Here is an 18,400-nt window from a genome sequence, read left to right as displayed (position 1 = left end):
GGCCCAATGGCTGATTACAAGGTTGTAGACACCTGTGATGCTAATTAGTGGACACACCTTGAATTAACATGTCCCTTTGGTCACATTATGTTCTGTGTTTTCTAGGGGTACCATCATTTTTGTCCATGCCTGTTTCATGAGTTTATTTTTTTACATAATTCTGTTGAAGCATGGTTGAAAAACAATGTCTGACTTTCATTGGTTAACATTTATAGAATTTTAATTTATTATTACTTTTGTCAGATTAAAGTTATTTCTGTGACCATTGTGACTTTTTCTTTCATTGACCAAAGGGTACCAACAATTTTGTCCACGTCTGTATGTATGCCAGTTTTCTCCTGAAGAAGGAATTTATTATTTTAAATACCCCAAAACACATCAAGCTTTTTATCATTATTAAAGCATCCTTCTTGAAGTTATCTCTGGAAGTTCTCCGGTTGCGGACCATTTAACATGCGACCTCAGCGAGGGAGGCTAAGGCAGCAAGTGTCTTGAGTTTATCTTGCGCCCCCCTCCCTGGTGAAGTGAGTGTATCTCATTTTTAATTTCTCTTGAATGATACAACTTTGTATGTTTGAACTTCACTGTAAACGGACACTTCAGTGTATGTACTCGACCGGCCACCTTGTTCAATACTGGTTTGGTCCCTCACACTGTTTTCTTCACCCCTTTCTGGGATAATATTTCTAAATACATTCTACTTGACAATACATAGATCACCTTGCTGATGATCTTTTTGAGTTGCTACGCCTTTTTGGCGCCCCCCGTTCTTTTTCCTCCTCACTTCTATGGGGCCAGGGCTGTGTGAAAAATGCAGAATATAGAACATGCTGCGTTTTTCATGCAACGCAAGGAAAGATGCATGAAAAAAACGTACACAGACCCATTGAAATTAATGGGTCAGGATTCAGTGCGGGTGCTATGCGCTCATGTTACGCATCGCACCAGGGCGGAAATTCTCTCGTGTGAAAGGGGCCTTAAGGTAATCTAACGCAGGTCTGGACAGCCGTAAGTTTGCACCATCTACAGGATTAGCAAATCAGTCTTTACACCTACAAATTCAATGATGTCACCTCCGGGCTCATGTTAATCTAGTGAACAGCTACTTTACATGAAACCTCAAGAGGTTGTGATAATTTATACCTGCAAAACACTTTAAAAAAAAAACAAAAAGGGTTTTATTATTATTTTTAAAAGTAATACCAAATCAGTAAGGGATTTGTAAACCTCAGTAAGGGGCAACTGGCTTTTTTGCATTACTTTAGATCAGGGATGCCCAACCTGCGGCCCTCCAGCTGTTGCAAAACGACAACTTTGTACAAAGTTGTAGTTTTGCAACAGCTGGGGAGGGCCGTAGGTTGGGCATCCCTGCTTTAGAGCAACACGGTAGGCTAATAGGTTGGACTTGATGGACCCATGTCCAGCATCCCTAACTATTTAATGGGCAACATATGCAACTGTATAAGATAGGGCTATTTTCCCAAAGTGCACGCCAAATATACAGAAAAAAACATGTAAACAGAGCCTGATCTTGTGATATCTCTATAATACATTTAAGATTACACTGGCAAAGTCTTTGATATTGCTCTGCGCACAAACACAATTACACTGTTTGGCACTGCAGGAGTCTAACACTCTACAAATCCCTTTCATGCTGGACATCAATGATGATATTTTCCCATATATCTATGGCACATCCAAAGATCAATCCGAATGGATATCATTACATTCAAAAGAAGCGAACACTCCCCAGAGAACAAACAAACAGTTAAAACGGCATGGCTTCGGGAAAACCTTGATGATATGGTGTGCCACAGTTAGAGGGCCCTTTAGGTTTGACTTTCAAATGGATAGCACTTTGAACAGACTATTAGGCTTTAGAAAGGTTACATGTTTACAGCATATGCTTTAATTCTTTCTTCATTTACTGACCTTTAAATGCTAAGCGGATATAATCATTTAATAAAGGTTAAGAATACTTACAGTTAACATTTTCTTGGGTTTTGCATGCCTCCATGGGATGATCCAAGTCAAAAGTAAAACATCCAAGATAGCAGTTCTTGGCCATGTGGCTCACGTGCTCATAGAAGTGGTAATCTCTCAAAAGGGTTTTAATTGCAGGTTTTCCTGTTAGACGTATTCCTGACTCTTCATCGTGTATGTTTGGACCCTGGAGAAAAAAAAATAAAAAATAATACTCTTCTACTGTTTGTTTTTGTAGTTTATAACACATGCCAATAAAGAAAATATTAAAAACACAGCATAAAAACATTAAAGAGCCAATTTGTGGACAAGAATAGGACATGTTCTATTTTTTTCAGGAACGGAATTGCGGACCCGGAAGTGCTGGTCCACAATTCCGGATCCATAGAAATTAATAGGACTGCAATTCCGTTCTGCAAAATGCGGAACAAAATTGCGGACATGTGAATGAAGCCTTAAGAGGGGAGGGCTGTTTTAATCATATCTCGAGATGGGTAGCAGCTAGAGATCTGGGCCTGGTCTTGTTTGAACAGTGTTTTCAAGCTTGAATATCTCCACTACATCAGGAGTTATAACTGTTAGAAATCGGGTTGACAGCGAATGCAGCTGAAAGTGAAAGTAAAAGTAAAAGCAGGTTTCACTGCTTTTACTCCGAACCGAAATTCAAACAGCTGTATCTTCCGATGTAGTAGAGATAATTCTGGTCTTGGTAGCCCATTTCTCTAACTACTACCGATGGCGAGCAGCTTAAGCAGACTCACCCCTCATCCTGCTTGTCTGAGCTCTGCTCCAGCTTCGGGCTCTTTCACACTTGCGGCAGGACGGATCCGGCAGGCTGGTCTCCCTGTCGGATCCGTCCTTCCGCTGTTTCGCCGGACCACCGCTCCGTCCCCATTGACTATAATGGGGACGGGGCGGAGCTCCGGCGCAGCACGGCGAAAGCCGCCGGACTAAAAAGTCCTGCTTGTGCGACTTTTTAGTCCGGCGGCTTTCGCTGTGCACCGCCAGAGCTCCGCCCCGTCCCCATTATAGTCAATGGGGACGGAGCGGCGGTCCGGATATACGGCGAAACAGCGGAAGAACAGATCCGACAGGGAGACCAGCCTGCTGGATCAGTCCTGTCGCAAGTGTGAAAGGGGCCTACATTATTAAGTCCTTTTCTCAAAGCCCAAGCAGCAAACGGGCAAAACTATTAGAGGGTTAATAAATGATTGGACTATTCTGTGATAAATAATAGATTAGTTTGAAAACACATGAAAGAACAGATGTGCTTTGTCTGATCACTCATGTCATCAGAACATTCTGCCTGAGGCATGTAAAGCTATGAGCACAACTGTATACCGCAGCTCTCGTCACATGTGACCGTCAAGCACCTGCATCTCCCAGGAGTGCACTGCCACAAGCTCTTGTTAACCCTTTCCTCCTCAGTTGAGGAAGCTATGCTTTCCTGTATTTATCCCCTTCATAGAAAATAGTTCCTCCACAACTCCAGCGATTCTACTAATAAATAGCACTATGGTATGCAATGTCCCCAATTTCTTTATCCAAAGTCTAGAGAAAGCTATAACTATATAAACTGTATAAATTTAAAGGTACAGACAAATGAATAAAAAGATGTCAGGCCCATTTCAGAGTCTGAGATCACTAACTGGCAATAAGAGGAGGAGAGCAGGGAAGCTACTGAGCAGGTTGGTCCTCCACTAAATGCAGGAAGTAGGTGGGGAAGCAACAGAGTGCACTACCTGAGAGGTAATATTGCGTGTATATAACGTAGTAGTACTTCACTTGAAATGCCCTAGTCCAGTGATGGCTAACCTTGGCACTCCAGCTGTGGTGAAACTACGACTCCCAGCATGCTCCATTTATTTCTACAGAGTTCTGAGAGCAGCCAAGCCAAAGCACAGCGGGCACAGTAATGAGTAGTAACAGGAAAACACTGTTGGGGCACAAGGAGGGGGAGTATTATGGAAAGTGAGGAATCTAAGATGTCTGCATTGCAAACAATAGAGAGGCAAGACATGGGTGAAAGAAGTTGTAATGGCAGTCTGGGCCGAATGGAGAAGATGAGGAAAGAGAACATCTGCATTAGAGGAGGAGACATTACTGGATGTGAGATATTTAGTGTACAGTTTTCATGTGTGTTTTGTTGCACAGTATAAAACGTCCATCTAAATAGGTCTTTAGGTGGGGAGGGGTTGGATTGAGATTTTGGCACAGAAAAGAGGGTGCCATGTCAAATTTCCCCTCATGCAACAGAAAAGCTAGAATCAGCCCTGGCTGCAGCATTAACAAGGCAGAGGAGGAGGAGCAATTCTCCTCACTATCAACTGCATTGCAATGCTAAGTCTTAAAGGGGGTCTTTCACGCAGATTCACCCAATCAACCTAATAATAACAGTGTTATGTCCACGGCACCCCCCCTATTAAAACGGTGCTTACCGTAACCGCATGCGCCGATGAATGCAATATCGGCTCGTGCACATTGAGTGCACACTGTCGGGCCGGGGCATCGCAGTTTAGCGGAGGATTACAGGCGGGAGGAGGGACTAAGGGCGGGCAGACGTGGCAGAGGGGGAGTGCCTTTGTATGGAAATGACCCAGGGGCCTGGGCACCAGCCGTTGTAACGCCGCCCCTGGGCATCTTCACATCCTCATTTGCATGCGGATTAAAAGTGTTTTTCTGCACAACGATGCTAGCAAGAAACAAACGGTAAGCACCATTTTAATAGGGGGGATGCCGTGGACATAACACTGTTATTATTAGGTTAATAGGGTGAATCTGCGTGAAAGACTCCCTTTAAAAGGAACCTTGTCACCGGAATTTTGTGTATAGAGCTGAGGCCATGGGTTGCTAGATGGCCGCTAGCACATCCACAATACCCAGTCCCCATAGCTCTGTGTGCTTTTATTGTGTAAAAAAAAAAAAAAAAAACGATTTGATACATATGTAAATTACCCTGAGATGAGTCCTGTACGTGAGAGGAGACAGGGACAGGACTCATCTCAGGTTAATTTGCATATGTATCAAATAGTTTTTTTTGACACAATAAAAGCACACAGAGCTATTGCGTATGTGCTAGCGGCCATCTAGCAACCCATGTCCTCAGCTCTATACACAAAATCCCGGTGACAGGTTCCCTTTAAACAGATTGGTGGAGCAGCAGCGAGCGAGAATTGATGCCCCACCGATCAGCTCAGTCACACTCAGTGACAGACACCAATGCCGCCAAGGAGGAAGTGGGAGTCACTGTGTGACGTGACACTGTCACGGACATGCCATTAGTGAGCAGACACTTGCATGGACTGCTGAAAGAGGCACCCAATTTATTAAGAGGTGTATGCCTCTTAATAAATTAGACGCACCTAACTCCAGTAACACTGGCGTAGGAAACGTCAGACCTAGTATAATCTGCCCTATGGTGTTTTGTATATATTTTTTTCATTGTGGCTTTCATTTAAGCGTGTATGCATATGGGGGGGTTGTGAGGGATAGTTGGCCATCAGCTATCTAAATTGTATGGACAATTTTAGATATTTAGGATTAGAAATGGCTAAAGATGCTTCTAAAAACAAAAATGCAACAACAGCACAGTGAAAAAAGGTAAAATTGGGTGCAAGTCTTTAGGGAAGGTAGGCAACCATTCCTCTATACAATATATCCAAAGAATAGGCAGGACTCCAAATATGGTAAAAAAAAAAGGTGATGACCCGTTTATTCCCAGGCCTGGGAATAAAAGGGTCATCACCTTTTTTCACCATATTTGGAGTCCTGCCTATTCTTTGGATATTTTAAAGATGCTTCTAGATTTATTGAATTGAATATTGATCCATTGTTTCATAAGATTAAAGACATTACCCATAAATAAGGCAGATAGGATAGGCCTAATTAAAATGGTTTTTCTACCTCAACTATTGTATGTTATAAAAAAAATTGCCCCACTTGCTTAGGTAAAGTTGTTCTTAAAGGGGTATTCCCATCTTAGACAATGGGGGCATATCGCTAGGATATGCCCCCATTTTCTGATAGGTGCGGGTTCCACCGCTGGGACCCACACCTATATCGAGAACGGCGCGGGGAGCCCTGTGGCTGGAGGACCACAAATTTCCCGGGGTCCGTCGACCACCAAGCGCTAATCCCCGCCTCTCCCATAGAAGTGAATGGGAGAGTGCCGTGTGCATGCGCGGCCCATGCTCCCATTCATTTCTATGGGGCAGACGGTAATAGCCGAGCCAGCGCTGCCCCATAGAAATGAATGGAGAGCGGCTGCGCATATGCAGTGCGCTCTTCTTTACTTTCGGGGCTCCGTTCTTGATATAGGTGCGGGACCCACACCTATAAGACAATGGGGGCATATCCTAGCGATATGCCCCCATTGTCTGAGATGAGAAAACCCCTTTAAGGAAATTGAGAAATTGTTTAATGATCTTTTGTGGGCAGGCAAGAGAGTGAGGAAAAAATTAAGTTGGTTTACCAGGGCTTACGACTACAGAGGTTTGGAGGTACCTGATATGAAGCTTTATTGTCTGGTGTTCAACCTTGCATTGCTAATGGTTGCCAGGTTGCCATAACAACTGATCACAGTTTTAGCAGTTCGCAGTTCCTGAAATATTCAGTCATATGATGTATGACGGCACAACTACACTGCTACATGCATGGGGGGGCAGGGGCCACTATTAAACGGACGGCTGCTGTCGAGTTCACTGTTAAAAGGGCAGGCACCGTGGAGGTCACTGTTAAAGGGGCGGTCACCGTTAAAGGGGTGGCCACCGCGAAAGTCACTGTTAAAGGGGCGGTCACCGTTATAGGGGCGGCCACTGTAAAAACCACTGTTAAATAGGAGGCCACTGTGAACGTCACTGTAAAAGGGGCGGTCACCGTTAAAGGGGCGGTCACTGTGAAAGTCACTGTTAAAGGGGCGGTCACCATGGAAACCAATGTAAAAGGGGCGGTCACCGTTAAAGGGATGGCCATTGTGAAAGTCACTGATATTTAATATAAAATTGCAATAAATAAATACCCGAGCAACGCTGGGTCATCAGCTAGTTATATAACAAAAAAGTATATAAGATCCCATTGGTTAAATCCATGGTGGAAGCCTGGGTCACGTTTAAACATTATTTGGGCCTGGAGAGGTTAATTCGAATAACCCCCTTTTGGTATAATTATCTTTTGGGGATAACACTTGTGGTGAAGATGCTAAATATTGGATAATAAAAGTTTTTTTTTATATTTATCACAATATGTTAAGGATGGAGCACTGAAGTCAAAGGAAAAGTTATTAGTAAATGTAGGTGATGATAGACAGTGTATTCCGATATTTACAGTTAGTTGTAATATTTAAACTAGTTAAAGAACATTTTCAATGGGTGCTACAGCCGTATGTCTAAGATGTGATATTATCCATATGTGGTGGCGTTGTCCTAAGATACAACCATTTTGGCAGGGTCTTATTGAAATCATTGGAGACATTTTTGGACTTAAGTTATCCTTCTCGATATTTTTTTTGCGTGTTAGGCGAAACTCTGCATAACTTATCGAGAATGAACCAGACTATGGTGTATAAATCCTTCTTTGTGGCTCGCATATTAGTGGCTAGAAGATGGATAAGATCAGATGTGCCTACTATTAGGGAACTACTTACTAACAAGGACCCTATCTGGGAAGGGTTTATTTATTACTTTAACACTATTGCCTACTCGGCTATCTAACCACTCTTGTCCTAGACTAATAAAACATAACTTTTACTTATTCATGTTTAGAAAACTAAATAATATATTGTGAGCTACCTATAGGGTTAAAAACACTGTACCCCATGAGGCTTACTGTATATAAAGGGTCACTTTGGTGTATGAGTTGGCGGGAGTGCACTAACACCGCTCAGTTATACATCATAATCCCAGTTGTATAGACAAATTCAAAAGATGCCTGATAACTACTTGGCCCCCATGTCTGGGGAATACACACCAAGGTTAAATAGACCTGAAAGTATCATATGTTGTGGTATCAGGCACACAGAACACTGCAAGAACTCAGTAGGGTCCGCAAGTTAAAAACCTAAGGGGGGGCGGAATTTAGGTTTTTAACTTGCAAACCCTACTTTATGATTGTTGCAAGGTTTTTATTGCATATTTCATTATTGTAATAAAAACTATTTAATAAAAAAAAAATTGTATGGACATCATGGGAGGAGGGAGGGGAGAAGTCGGCGGCATTAAAGTGCCTAGGTGCATAAACTTTAAATCCGGCCCTGTATATTTGTATACATCAAACTTCTACTAATCTCCATGAAAAAAGTCTGTTTATTGAGGCTGTCAACATTTCTATAGCCCGTCTTATAACGGTGCACAGCATTTGAACACTACAACAATCAAACAATGTTGGGCCTGCTTTAAATTCCTATTCATTCTTGTTATACTTTACTGAATGCTGCCAAAAATAACGTTAGCAATATAATTAAGAATTAGATAACACAGGTTCTGCTACTTTGTGTGGTATACAAGTGCAGAGTAAGCGATCTCTATTGCAAGGAAATGTAAATCAAGAAAGTGAAAAGGCTGGAACTTTGCATAGTTATTAAGAGAAATATCAACATAAGCAGTTTTTGTGCTCGACTGCTAAAAGACAAACAGAATCGCTGCTAGATCTGTGTAATTGAAGCTTAACAAAAAGAATGGTCTATGGCAGAGGACAGCTCCTTATCAACGGTGTTGGCTGTTGTTTGGATGTACAGAAGCAAAATAATTATTTTAATACAAAAAAAAAAAAAAAAGAGTAGGAATAAAATTTAAAAAAATATATATAAGCCCTGTGACTATGGGGGAAATGTATCAAAACTGGCTTAGGCTACTTTCACACTAGCGTTCGATCGGATCCGTTCTGAACGGATCCGATCATATTAATGCAGACGGAGGCTCCGTTCAGTACGGATCCGTCTGCATTAATAACTTAGAAAAAATTCTAAGCGTGAAAGTAGCCTGAGCGGATCCGTTCAGACTTTCAATGTAAAGTCAATGGGGGACGAATCCGCTTGAAGATTGAGCCATATGGTGATATCTTCAAGCGGATCCGTTCCCATTGACTTACATTGTAAGTCTGAACGGATCCGCTCGCCTCCGCACGGCCAGGCGGACAGCTGAACGCTGCAAGCAGCGTTCAGCTGTCCGCCTGTCCGTGCTGAGGCTGAACGCCGCCAGACTGATGCAGTCTGAGCGGATCCGCTCTATTCAGACTGCATCAGGGCTGGACGGAGGCGTTCGGGTCCGCTCGTGAGCTCCTTCAAACGGAGCTCACGAACGGACCTATGAACGCTAGTGTGAAAGTAGCCTTAGTTGCCCATAGCAACCAATCAGATTTGACCTTTCATTTTGGAAAATGAAAGGCTCAATCTGATTGGTTGTTATAGGCAACTAGGGATCGACCGATATTGATTTTTTAGGGCCGATACCGATAACTTGTGAACTTTCAGGCCGATAGACGATAATTTATACCGATATTCTGGGCATTTTCATTTTTGAAAAAAAAATTAAAAATTCCCACAAATCTGCTGAAAATTAATGTTTATTGTAAATGTGTATTTTTTTTTTGTAAATCTCTTTCTTTTTCATTTATACTTAATATTTTGGTGTTTTATTTTATTTTTTGTAACTTTTTTTTACTAACTTTTAGCCCCCGTAGGGACTAGAACCCTTGTCCTATTCACCCTGATAGATCTCTATCAGGGTGAATAGGAGCTCACAGTGTCCCTGCTGCTCTGTGCTTACCATGGCAGCCAGGGCTTCAATAGCGTCCTGGCTGCCATGGTAACCGATCGGAGCCCCAGCATTACACTGCTGGGGCTCCGATCGGAGGAGCAGGGGAGAGGGGATGCTGGAAGGGGGGGGGGGGGCGCACTGCGCCACCAATGCTTAATACTGGGTGGGCTTGGGGGGGGGAGGCGCACTGCGCCACCAATGCTTAATACTGGGGTTGGGGGGACGGACGGACTGCACCAATGTCTAATACTGGGCTTGGGGGGGCGCACTGCGCCACCATTGAAGCTTAATCTCTAATTTATTCATATACAGGAGGCGGGAGCTGGCTGCAGAATCACATAGCCGGCTCCCGACCTCTAGGAGCTGTAGCTGCGATCCGCGGCACCTGAGGGGTTAACTACCGCAGATCGCAGCTACAGCTCACAGAGGTCGGGAGCCGGCTATGTGATCCTGCAGCTCCCGCCTCCTGTATATGAATAAATGAGAGATTAAGCTTCATTGGTGGCGCAGTGGCCATAGCTCCTCCCCTCCTCTTGTCCCCTGTCCTTTCATTGGTGGCAGCGGCAGCAGCAGCACAGGGGGGAGGAGACACTGTTTCCTTCTCCCCTGTGCTGCTAAGGGGAACACTGAGAGCGCTGTCAGCAGCGCGATCTGTGTTCCCCATACGCTATCGGAATATCGGCAAAATAAATGCTGATACCGATAGCGTTCAAAATCCTGAATATCGGCCGATATCGGTAAATCCGATAATCGGTCGATCCCTATAGGCAACTAAACCAGTTTTCCTTTACACCAGATTTAATGTATGTATCAATTTGCAGTAGAGTGTAAATCACCTATAAAGGCACGGACTTGGTTGACTTAAAGGGTCAAATGGTAAACATGTTAGTCTCCACATTTTCTGCTGATCATGCAGCCTCCAAAAGAATCAAGTGGACCAAAGATGAAGTAGCTTGGGGCCTGTCTGGCACTATTGACACTTGGTACATGCAATTGCAGAAGGCCACATTGGATGAACACCCCTCCAACCCCCCAACTGTCCACGGTTTTTGGGTTTATTTATGGGACACAGCTTAAGAGCTCTTGGGTTGTTGGCTCCTAGGCTGGATGAAACCCTTACGCTGGCCATAAACATTAGACTAGCTGGATCATGTAATATGTACAAAGGCCATACCCAACATTTCCCACCGAACAGAAGGATCAGGCTGTCGGACTTAAACATTCCAACCCCTTTGTTTTCAAGAGATAATCCATTATGAGAAGAGTCTAGCAAAGGCCTACTTTACTCCAATGAAAAGATTTCTGGTGTTATTAAGGCCCTAATAGGTTGGTCACTAATAGATTAAAAAATAGTAAATTATACCCAAAAGAAAATTGTGAAGATATAGTAAACTGAAGAAAAGAATTGCTCGATAGGCATTGTTGATTCAGAGAATCCTGTACTTATGATTGGTATGGGTTTGACCACAGAGACTTCCAGATCTTATCTGACACAGGGTCGCTCTTTGCGCCGTCTTTAGTAATCTAGTATAGCAGCCCTAGTATTAAAGAAGATGGGCTGAATGGCGACTGGAAAGTAAAAAAACACCTAGAGCACCAAATCAATAAAGATGGGCGCTGTGTCTGGTTGGTGGTAGCTCAAAGCTGGAGACCTGTGACTTATGGGAGTTCTGATGATAAAACAGACACTAAATCACATACAGACTGCAATCACTGCAGTTGTAGAACCACTTTAAAGGGGTTATCCAACACCTATAACACCCGGGCACCTCATACAGGTTATACCTATAGCTTGGATCAAAACATTCGGCGACGGGGGTAGCAGCCAATAGCAAGCCGCAACGGGGACGAGCCTCCCTACCATTGTGGGTAACGCTAGAGAGGCTCGTTCCCACCGTGGCCTGCTATTGGCTTTCCCCCGACGTCACGGCAGCCTTGCGGGCATCAGGAGCGATGCAGGTGCCGGGGAGCGGGGTAAGTATAAGCTGTATGAGGTGCCCGGGCAGTTTGGGGGCCATTATAGGAGTTGTATAACACTTTTAATGTTAGAAATAAACCACGTTTAGCCGACTTCCTCTGAGCTCTGTATGCCTGAAAGCTATTAATATTGTTCTGGGTTTGTGTAAGCTGCAGGATGATGGCTGCTTCTAGTTCTGCAAGCCTTTTTCTAGGTGCACAATTGTAACATCAAGTTAATGCCTATTTTACCTCTTTGAGCAAAGAAGTAAAAATTTAAGATACTATGAAGCAACAAAAATGTGTCTCGGCATAATTTACGGTATACAGATTGCTGCATTGCAAATGAATGTGACTTATTATTATTATTATTATATATATTATTATTAGCAAAGCAGATAGTTGCTATTTTTTTGAGAACGTTATGAAACATAACATGCTACTAACCTGAAAAGATGATTCTTTAGAGTCTTCTGCATTTTCAGACATTTGGATAACAAGCATGTTTTGCAGAATAAATGCAGCCTGGAAACAAAAAAATAATAAGATCTTACTACTGCCATCTAGTTGCCACTGCTTGAAAGTACAGCCTACACAGTGAAGGTGATTAATCGTTTCGATTTATCTGGTTTAATACAATTCAGTGCCTATTAATTTAGTCTATAGCATTCTGAAATATCTAGCTTAAGAGTTTTTAATGGTCCATAGTATGTAAAAGATTTCTAGAAAAATGTAAACCGCTATGTTTAACCCCTCCAGAACAAGCCATTTTTCAACTTTGGAACGCTTTTACTTATCCATGCCATTCTGAGATTGTTTACTCACACAATTTACTTCATGACAGTGATAAAGCCGAATTGATATATTTCACCTTTAATTATAAAAAAAATATTCAAAAATTACAGAAAATTTCAAATTTCTCTGCTTTTAAGACAGATATACCTCATAAAATAGTTATTACTTTACATTTACCATATGTCTACTTTATGCATCATTTTGGATGTTAGATGGATTAGAATTTTATATGCAACTTTTGAACATTTTTCCGAAAATTTCCAAAACCCGCTTCTTAAAGGACCAGTTATGAAGTCACTTTGTGGGGCTTACATAATAGAAACTGTATTGTACTACATTGAAATGTTTCACATGGGGGCTGGGTCTCACAGGCTTCCGTACACAGCAGACCCTGAGGCCTTTGAGGGGCCTGGGGTTGCCATGGCAACCATCGGGACCGATGGAGAGGCCGAGAGAGCCCCCTCCCTGTGCAATCCTCTTTTATGCCACAGTCAGCATTGATCGTGGCATATAAGGGGTCGGCGCTTACAGCTATACCGGCAGATACAGCATGGACCCCTGAATTGATCGAAGGAGCACAGCTCCTGTGCCCGCACGATCATCATGACGTAATAGTACGTCAATTTGTGCAAAGTCACTTCTTTATGTGACGTACTATTACGTCAAATGTCACTAAGGGGTTAAGGATCATATTTTGCATCCATTTTTTGGGGCGGATAGCACACGGACATATTTTTTATGGGTCCTCAATAAAAAAAATAAAAAACAACACTGATAGCAAACGGATGTTCGCATCCATGTGTCTGTTCCACAAATTATAGGACATGTCCTATTCTGGTCTGTACTGTGGACAAGAAAAGTAATTCTTAGTGATGGGAGTAAGCGAAATGCAGATTGTACACGGATGTTATCCGTATTTTGTGGATCAATGGTTTGCAGACCGCAATACAGACATGGTCATGTGCATGAGGCCTAACTGTGTGGAGAATGGCTACAAAGAGCTTCTCTGTGGAGGACCTAGCATGTCCATACGTTACATAGATGACCTATTGATGTGCAATGCTTCATTTCCCCATGGTGGTCCTGCAGGGTATGGAAACTAAGATTATTATTTAGTTTTTTAACTTCATTGAACATATTTTTGTCTAAAAAACTATCCTGCAACAGGGTTTATTGGAAATGATGTATTGTTTGGCTTCTGCAACTTTTATGTATCACAGTATATAGCAGGCTGCAGAATGCTGTTCACGGCGAAATCAAAGAGATCATCTGACAGCTTGTCCCCTTTTTCTCCTCAAAGATCTTCTAAGCTGATGTTATGACTTAATCAAAGTTTAAATCAGCTTAGAAGTTAGGGGACTTTCACACTAGCATTTATCTTTCCCAGTATTGAGTTCCGTCCTAGGGACTCAATACCGGGGAAAAAAACTATCAATTTTATCCTAATACATTCTGAATGGAGAGCATTCCGTTCAGGATGCATCAGTCCAGTCCCACTTACGTTTTTTGGCCGGAGAAAATACCGCAGCATGCATTATACAGCTGCATTTATTTCCATTGAACTGTATCAGTGCCAGATCCGGCATTAAAATTGCCGCATTGACGGATGCGTTCTTCCAGGCCGTGCATGCGCAGACCTTTAAATCTGTGAAAAAAATAAATACCGGATCTGTTTTTCCGCATGACACCGGAGAGACGGATCCGATATTTCAATGCATTTGTCTGACAAATGCCATCTGTTTGCGCCCGGATGGCCGGATCTGGCAGGCAGTTCCGGCGACTGAACTTCCTGCCGGAAACCTCTGCCGAAAGTGTGAAAGTACCCTAAGTTCAGGAGAGGAGAGAGAAGGGCTGGAGACTGAAGCTAAATTTAGAAGCATTTAAAGGGAAATGAATGGAGTGCTAGGTCGAGCATGTGCCGCTCCATTAATCTCTAGGGGACTGCCAGAAATAGCTAAGCACTTGTACTGGGCTATCTTCAGCACTCCCATAAAGATGAATGAAGCACCAGTGCACATGCTCCATTCATTTCTAGGCCCTCACAGGGTACGGGGTCCCCGTTTTCATGATCAGTGGGGGGAACCCAGCAGTCAGACTCTCACTGATCTAATAGTCATCCACTATCTTGTAGATAGGGAATAACCTGTTACACCCCAAACACCTCTATAAAGAGCATCTGTCAGAAAGCTCAACCCAATCAGGATTAAATCAGGTACATTAGGCTACTTTCACACTTGCATTCGGAGCGGATCCGTCTGGTATCTGCACAGACGGATCCGCTCCTATAATGCAAACGATAGTATCCGTTCAGAACGGATCCGTCTGCATTATATTTCAATAAAAGATCTAAGTCTAATTGTTAGTCAGACGGATCCGTCCTGACTTTGCATTGAAAGTCAATGGGGGACGGATCAGTTTGAAATTGCACCATATTGTGTCAATGTCAAACGGATCTGTCCCCAGTGACTTGCATTGTAAGTCTGGACGGATCGATTTGGCTCCGCACGGCCAGGCTGACACCCGAACACTGCAAGCTGCGTTCGGGTGTCCGCCAGCTGAGCGGAACGGAGCCAAACTGATGCATTCTGAGCGGATCCACATCCACTCAGAATGCATTGGGGCTGTACGGATCCGTTCGGGGCCGCTTGTAAGAGCCTTCAAACAGAACTCACAAGCGGAACCCCGAACGCGGAAGTGTGAAAGTAGCCTAACCTGTTAGGGCTGACTCTGCTGATAAAAATGACACCTTTATAGCAAATTCATTACACTGTTACTAAGAATTTACTGTTTAATTAATATGCTCTAGCCATCGGTGCACCTTAGCTACTCCTCTCTGCAGTGGTGGACCCCTCTCCACAAGGCCATGCCAGATGATGCTGCAGATGCCTGTCAATCAAGTGGAGGGTGAAATCTCCACCAAGTGGCTAGGGCACACCTCTCAGTGCACTTCAGCCTTCATTTGCACAATGATAAAAAATGACTTCCGAGTAACAGCTTAATGGACCTGCAAGAGAAAGGTATGCTTTAAATCAGCAGGGTCAACCCTATAGGGCAAAATGGTTAAATGGGGTGGATCCTGCTGACAGATGCTCTATAAAGTCACGTGACCATCTGATATGACGCAAGGGGAGCAGGTTACAGCTCTGGCTAGCAACGGTTGTTTATATCCTGGGAACGCAACAGGGAGCCAGCGCCAGAAAGCAGGCAAGTCTGCCCAGGGAGAGGGGGTTTGCCCTCCACCACCCAAAAAAAAAAAAAAAAAAAAAAAAGGCTCCCAAAAGGTCTCCATAGCCTTTGAAAACAGCTACCATGTTCAACCACAGATTGTAGCCGCTCACTGGGGCCACTCTATAATTGACTTATCAAGAAAAGGAAGTGAACTTCAAAACCCCTTTAAAAGACTGATTTCTAAATCTGGAATATTCCGAAAATGACACAGTCAAGATTGAATGGATTCTATAAATTAGCCTCATTTGTCTTAGCACCAGACGTGTCGACACTTTGTAATATGCCTGTGCATATTAAAGATTTTTCGCACCTCTGATGCATGAAGAGCGGCAATAGTAACTAAGCAATATTAAGTGAACATTCACAACATTAAAAACATGAAAATTTGTTGAGATAAAGTCATTATTAGAAAAAAAAAAAAATTGAAAAAAATCACACATTCTAGGTAGGCAACAGAATGACTCACCTCTCTGCGCACCATGCTACATTCAGACTGGTCCACAAAGATACTTAGCACTGTTCCCCATAAGCCTCCAGAAATATTCTGACAGCTGTCAGACAAGATAACACAGCCTTCAGTAAGGGATGTCAAAGCTGATCCAATAGCCAGGCTTGTAAACCTCACCTAGAAATGGCAAACAAGGAAGAAAATATATTTGACAACTACCGGTAGTTTTATTCATACATTGATATAGAAAATTAGGGCCATTCATAACGATTCGCACTTTGCTACGCATTACTGAATTGCTAGTACCATTACCATTTCTTAAACTATTAAGATAAAGCTATAAAAGAAAAAAAAAAAAAAAAAGTACAATCTACATAAAGTTACCGTATGTCTGAGAAGTACCAAAGATAATTGTTAAAAAAAAAACTAACTTCCAGAGTATAATGCAGTTTAAATGACCAAATAAATACATTTCATACTCAAGTTGGAAATAGGAAAGTTCAGGAATGGACTCTATCTGTATTGGCGTAACTAAGGCCATCCCACTCGCTATGGCGCCCAGAGGTGGAGGAGGCCCAATCAAATGCAAGAACACTGTACTTTTTTGTGGGGAATAACAATATTTGCTATATAAATTTGCTATAATGTGGGTTTTCTGATATATGGTGCTATTATTCTTACTAGGGCTGCAGTAAACAATTATTTTAGTAATCGAGTATCTACCGATTATTTTTACAATTAATCGAGTACTCTAACACTGGGTTCAGACCTGAGCGTTCGCGATGGAGCGCTCTGTATGCGCGATTGTACGGGCGTTTGCAAACGCGCATACAGAGACAAGCGAACGCCCATTGTCGCACGTTCCCGCTGAAGTCTATTTACGGGAACGCGTGACAAGACGCCCCAAAGAAGCTCACGTACTTCTTGGGGCGTTTTACAGCGCGGTCGTACGCGCTGTAAAACGCTCAGGTGAGAACCATTCCCATAGGGAATCATTGGTTCTTGCCTGTTGAGCGTTTTACAGCGCGTAGGAACGCGCTGTAAAACGCTCATGTGTGAACCCAGCCTAATAAGAAAAAATCTTCCTTTATAAAAACTCATCAAACTCCCTGCCATCAGTCCCCAGCACCCTTCGTTCCCTCCTGTGCGATCAGCCCAGGTGCATCAGTTCCCCCCAGTGCCATCAGCTCCGTTCCCCCCAGTGCCATCAGCTCTTCCCCACCCCAGTGCCTTCAACTCCACACCCCCAATGCCATCCAGTGCCATGTCCCCCACTCCCACAGTACCTCTATGCCATCTATTGCCATGTGATGTCCCCCACTGCCATCAGATCAGCCCCTCCATGCCATGTCCCCCACTCCCCTAGTGCCATCAGATATCATCAGCCCCTCCATGCCATCTCCACCACTTCCCCAGTACCATCTTCCCCTCCATGCCATGTCCTCCTCCCCCAGTGCCTCCATGCCATGTGCCCCTCCCCCAGGGCCTCCATGCCATCTGTCCCCCTCCCCCAGTGCCTCCATGCCATCTGTCCCCCTCCCCCAGTGCCTCCATGCCATATGTCCTCCTCCCCCAGTGCCTCCATGGCATTCACAATGTCCCCCACTCCCCAAGTGCCATCAGATCAGCCCCTCCATGCCATGTCCCCCACTCCCATCTGCCCCTCCATGCCATCTCTTGCTATGTCCTTCTCCCCACTGCCTCCATGCCAATCATTACCATGTCCCCCTCCCCCAGTGCCTCCATGCCATCCATTGCCATCTTTCCCCCTTCCCCAGTGCCTCCATGCCATCCACCATGTCCCCCACTCCCATCAGATCAGCCCCTCCATGCCATGTATCCCAGACTCCCACCCAGTGCCATCAGCTCTTCTATGCCATCCATGTCCCATGCCGACCCCCACTCCCCCAGCGCCATGAGCCCCTCCATGCCATTGCCAGCCCATGATCATCCATGTCCCCTAGAGCCATCAGCTTCTTCAAATCACAGGTGCCCCCTTCAAACATCACCCCCCCTGCTCACTTTATACTTACCTTTCCTGGCACTGCCGTGCGCTGACGATGCGTGCACGTAAGGCACACTATTCCCAATATATTAAGGCCTTTTATTATTATTATAGTATATTACGGTTTAAATGAGAAGACAAATTAACAGAAAAACACATATATAAGTGTCTCTTAGGACTTAAACTTAGGATCTCTACATGAAAGGCTGAGCACTTAACACAAAGCAATGGCAT

General features: G+C 43.8%; 1 protein-coding gene across 1 annotated transcript in view; it reads right to left on the bottom strand.

The window, feature by feature from the left end:
• RTTN (rotatin) overlaps nt 1–18,400 on the bottom strand; it is a 209,463-nt gene that overhangs the window by 51,307 nt on the left and 139,756 nt on the right. The window contains exons 32-34 of the mRNA XM_044293243.1: nt 16,180–16,338; nt 12,138–12,215; nt 1,984–2,170 (exon numbers count right to left, since the gene is read on the bottom strand). Coding sequence (XP_044149178.1) covers nt 1,984–2,170; nt 12,138–12,215; nt 16,180–16,338 — 424 coding nt within the window. The remainder of the gene's footprint in view (nt 1–1,983; nt 2,171–12,137; nt 12,216–16,179; nt 16,339–18,400) is intronic.

This window comes from Bufo gargarizans, chromosome 5, assembly GCF_014858855.1.
Source record: "Bufo gargarizans isolate SCDJY-AF-19 chromosome 5, ASM1485885v1, whole genome shotgun sequence".
Lineage (NCBI taxonomy): Eukaryota > Metazoa > Chordata > Amphibia > Anura > Bufonidae > Bufo > Bufo gargarizans.
This window is presented reverse-complemented; position numbering and strand designations above follow the sequence as displayed.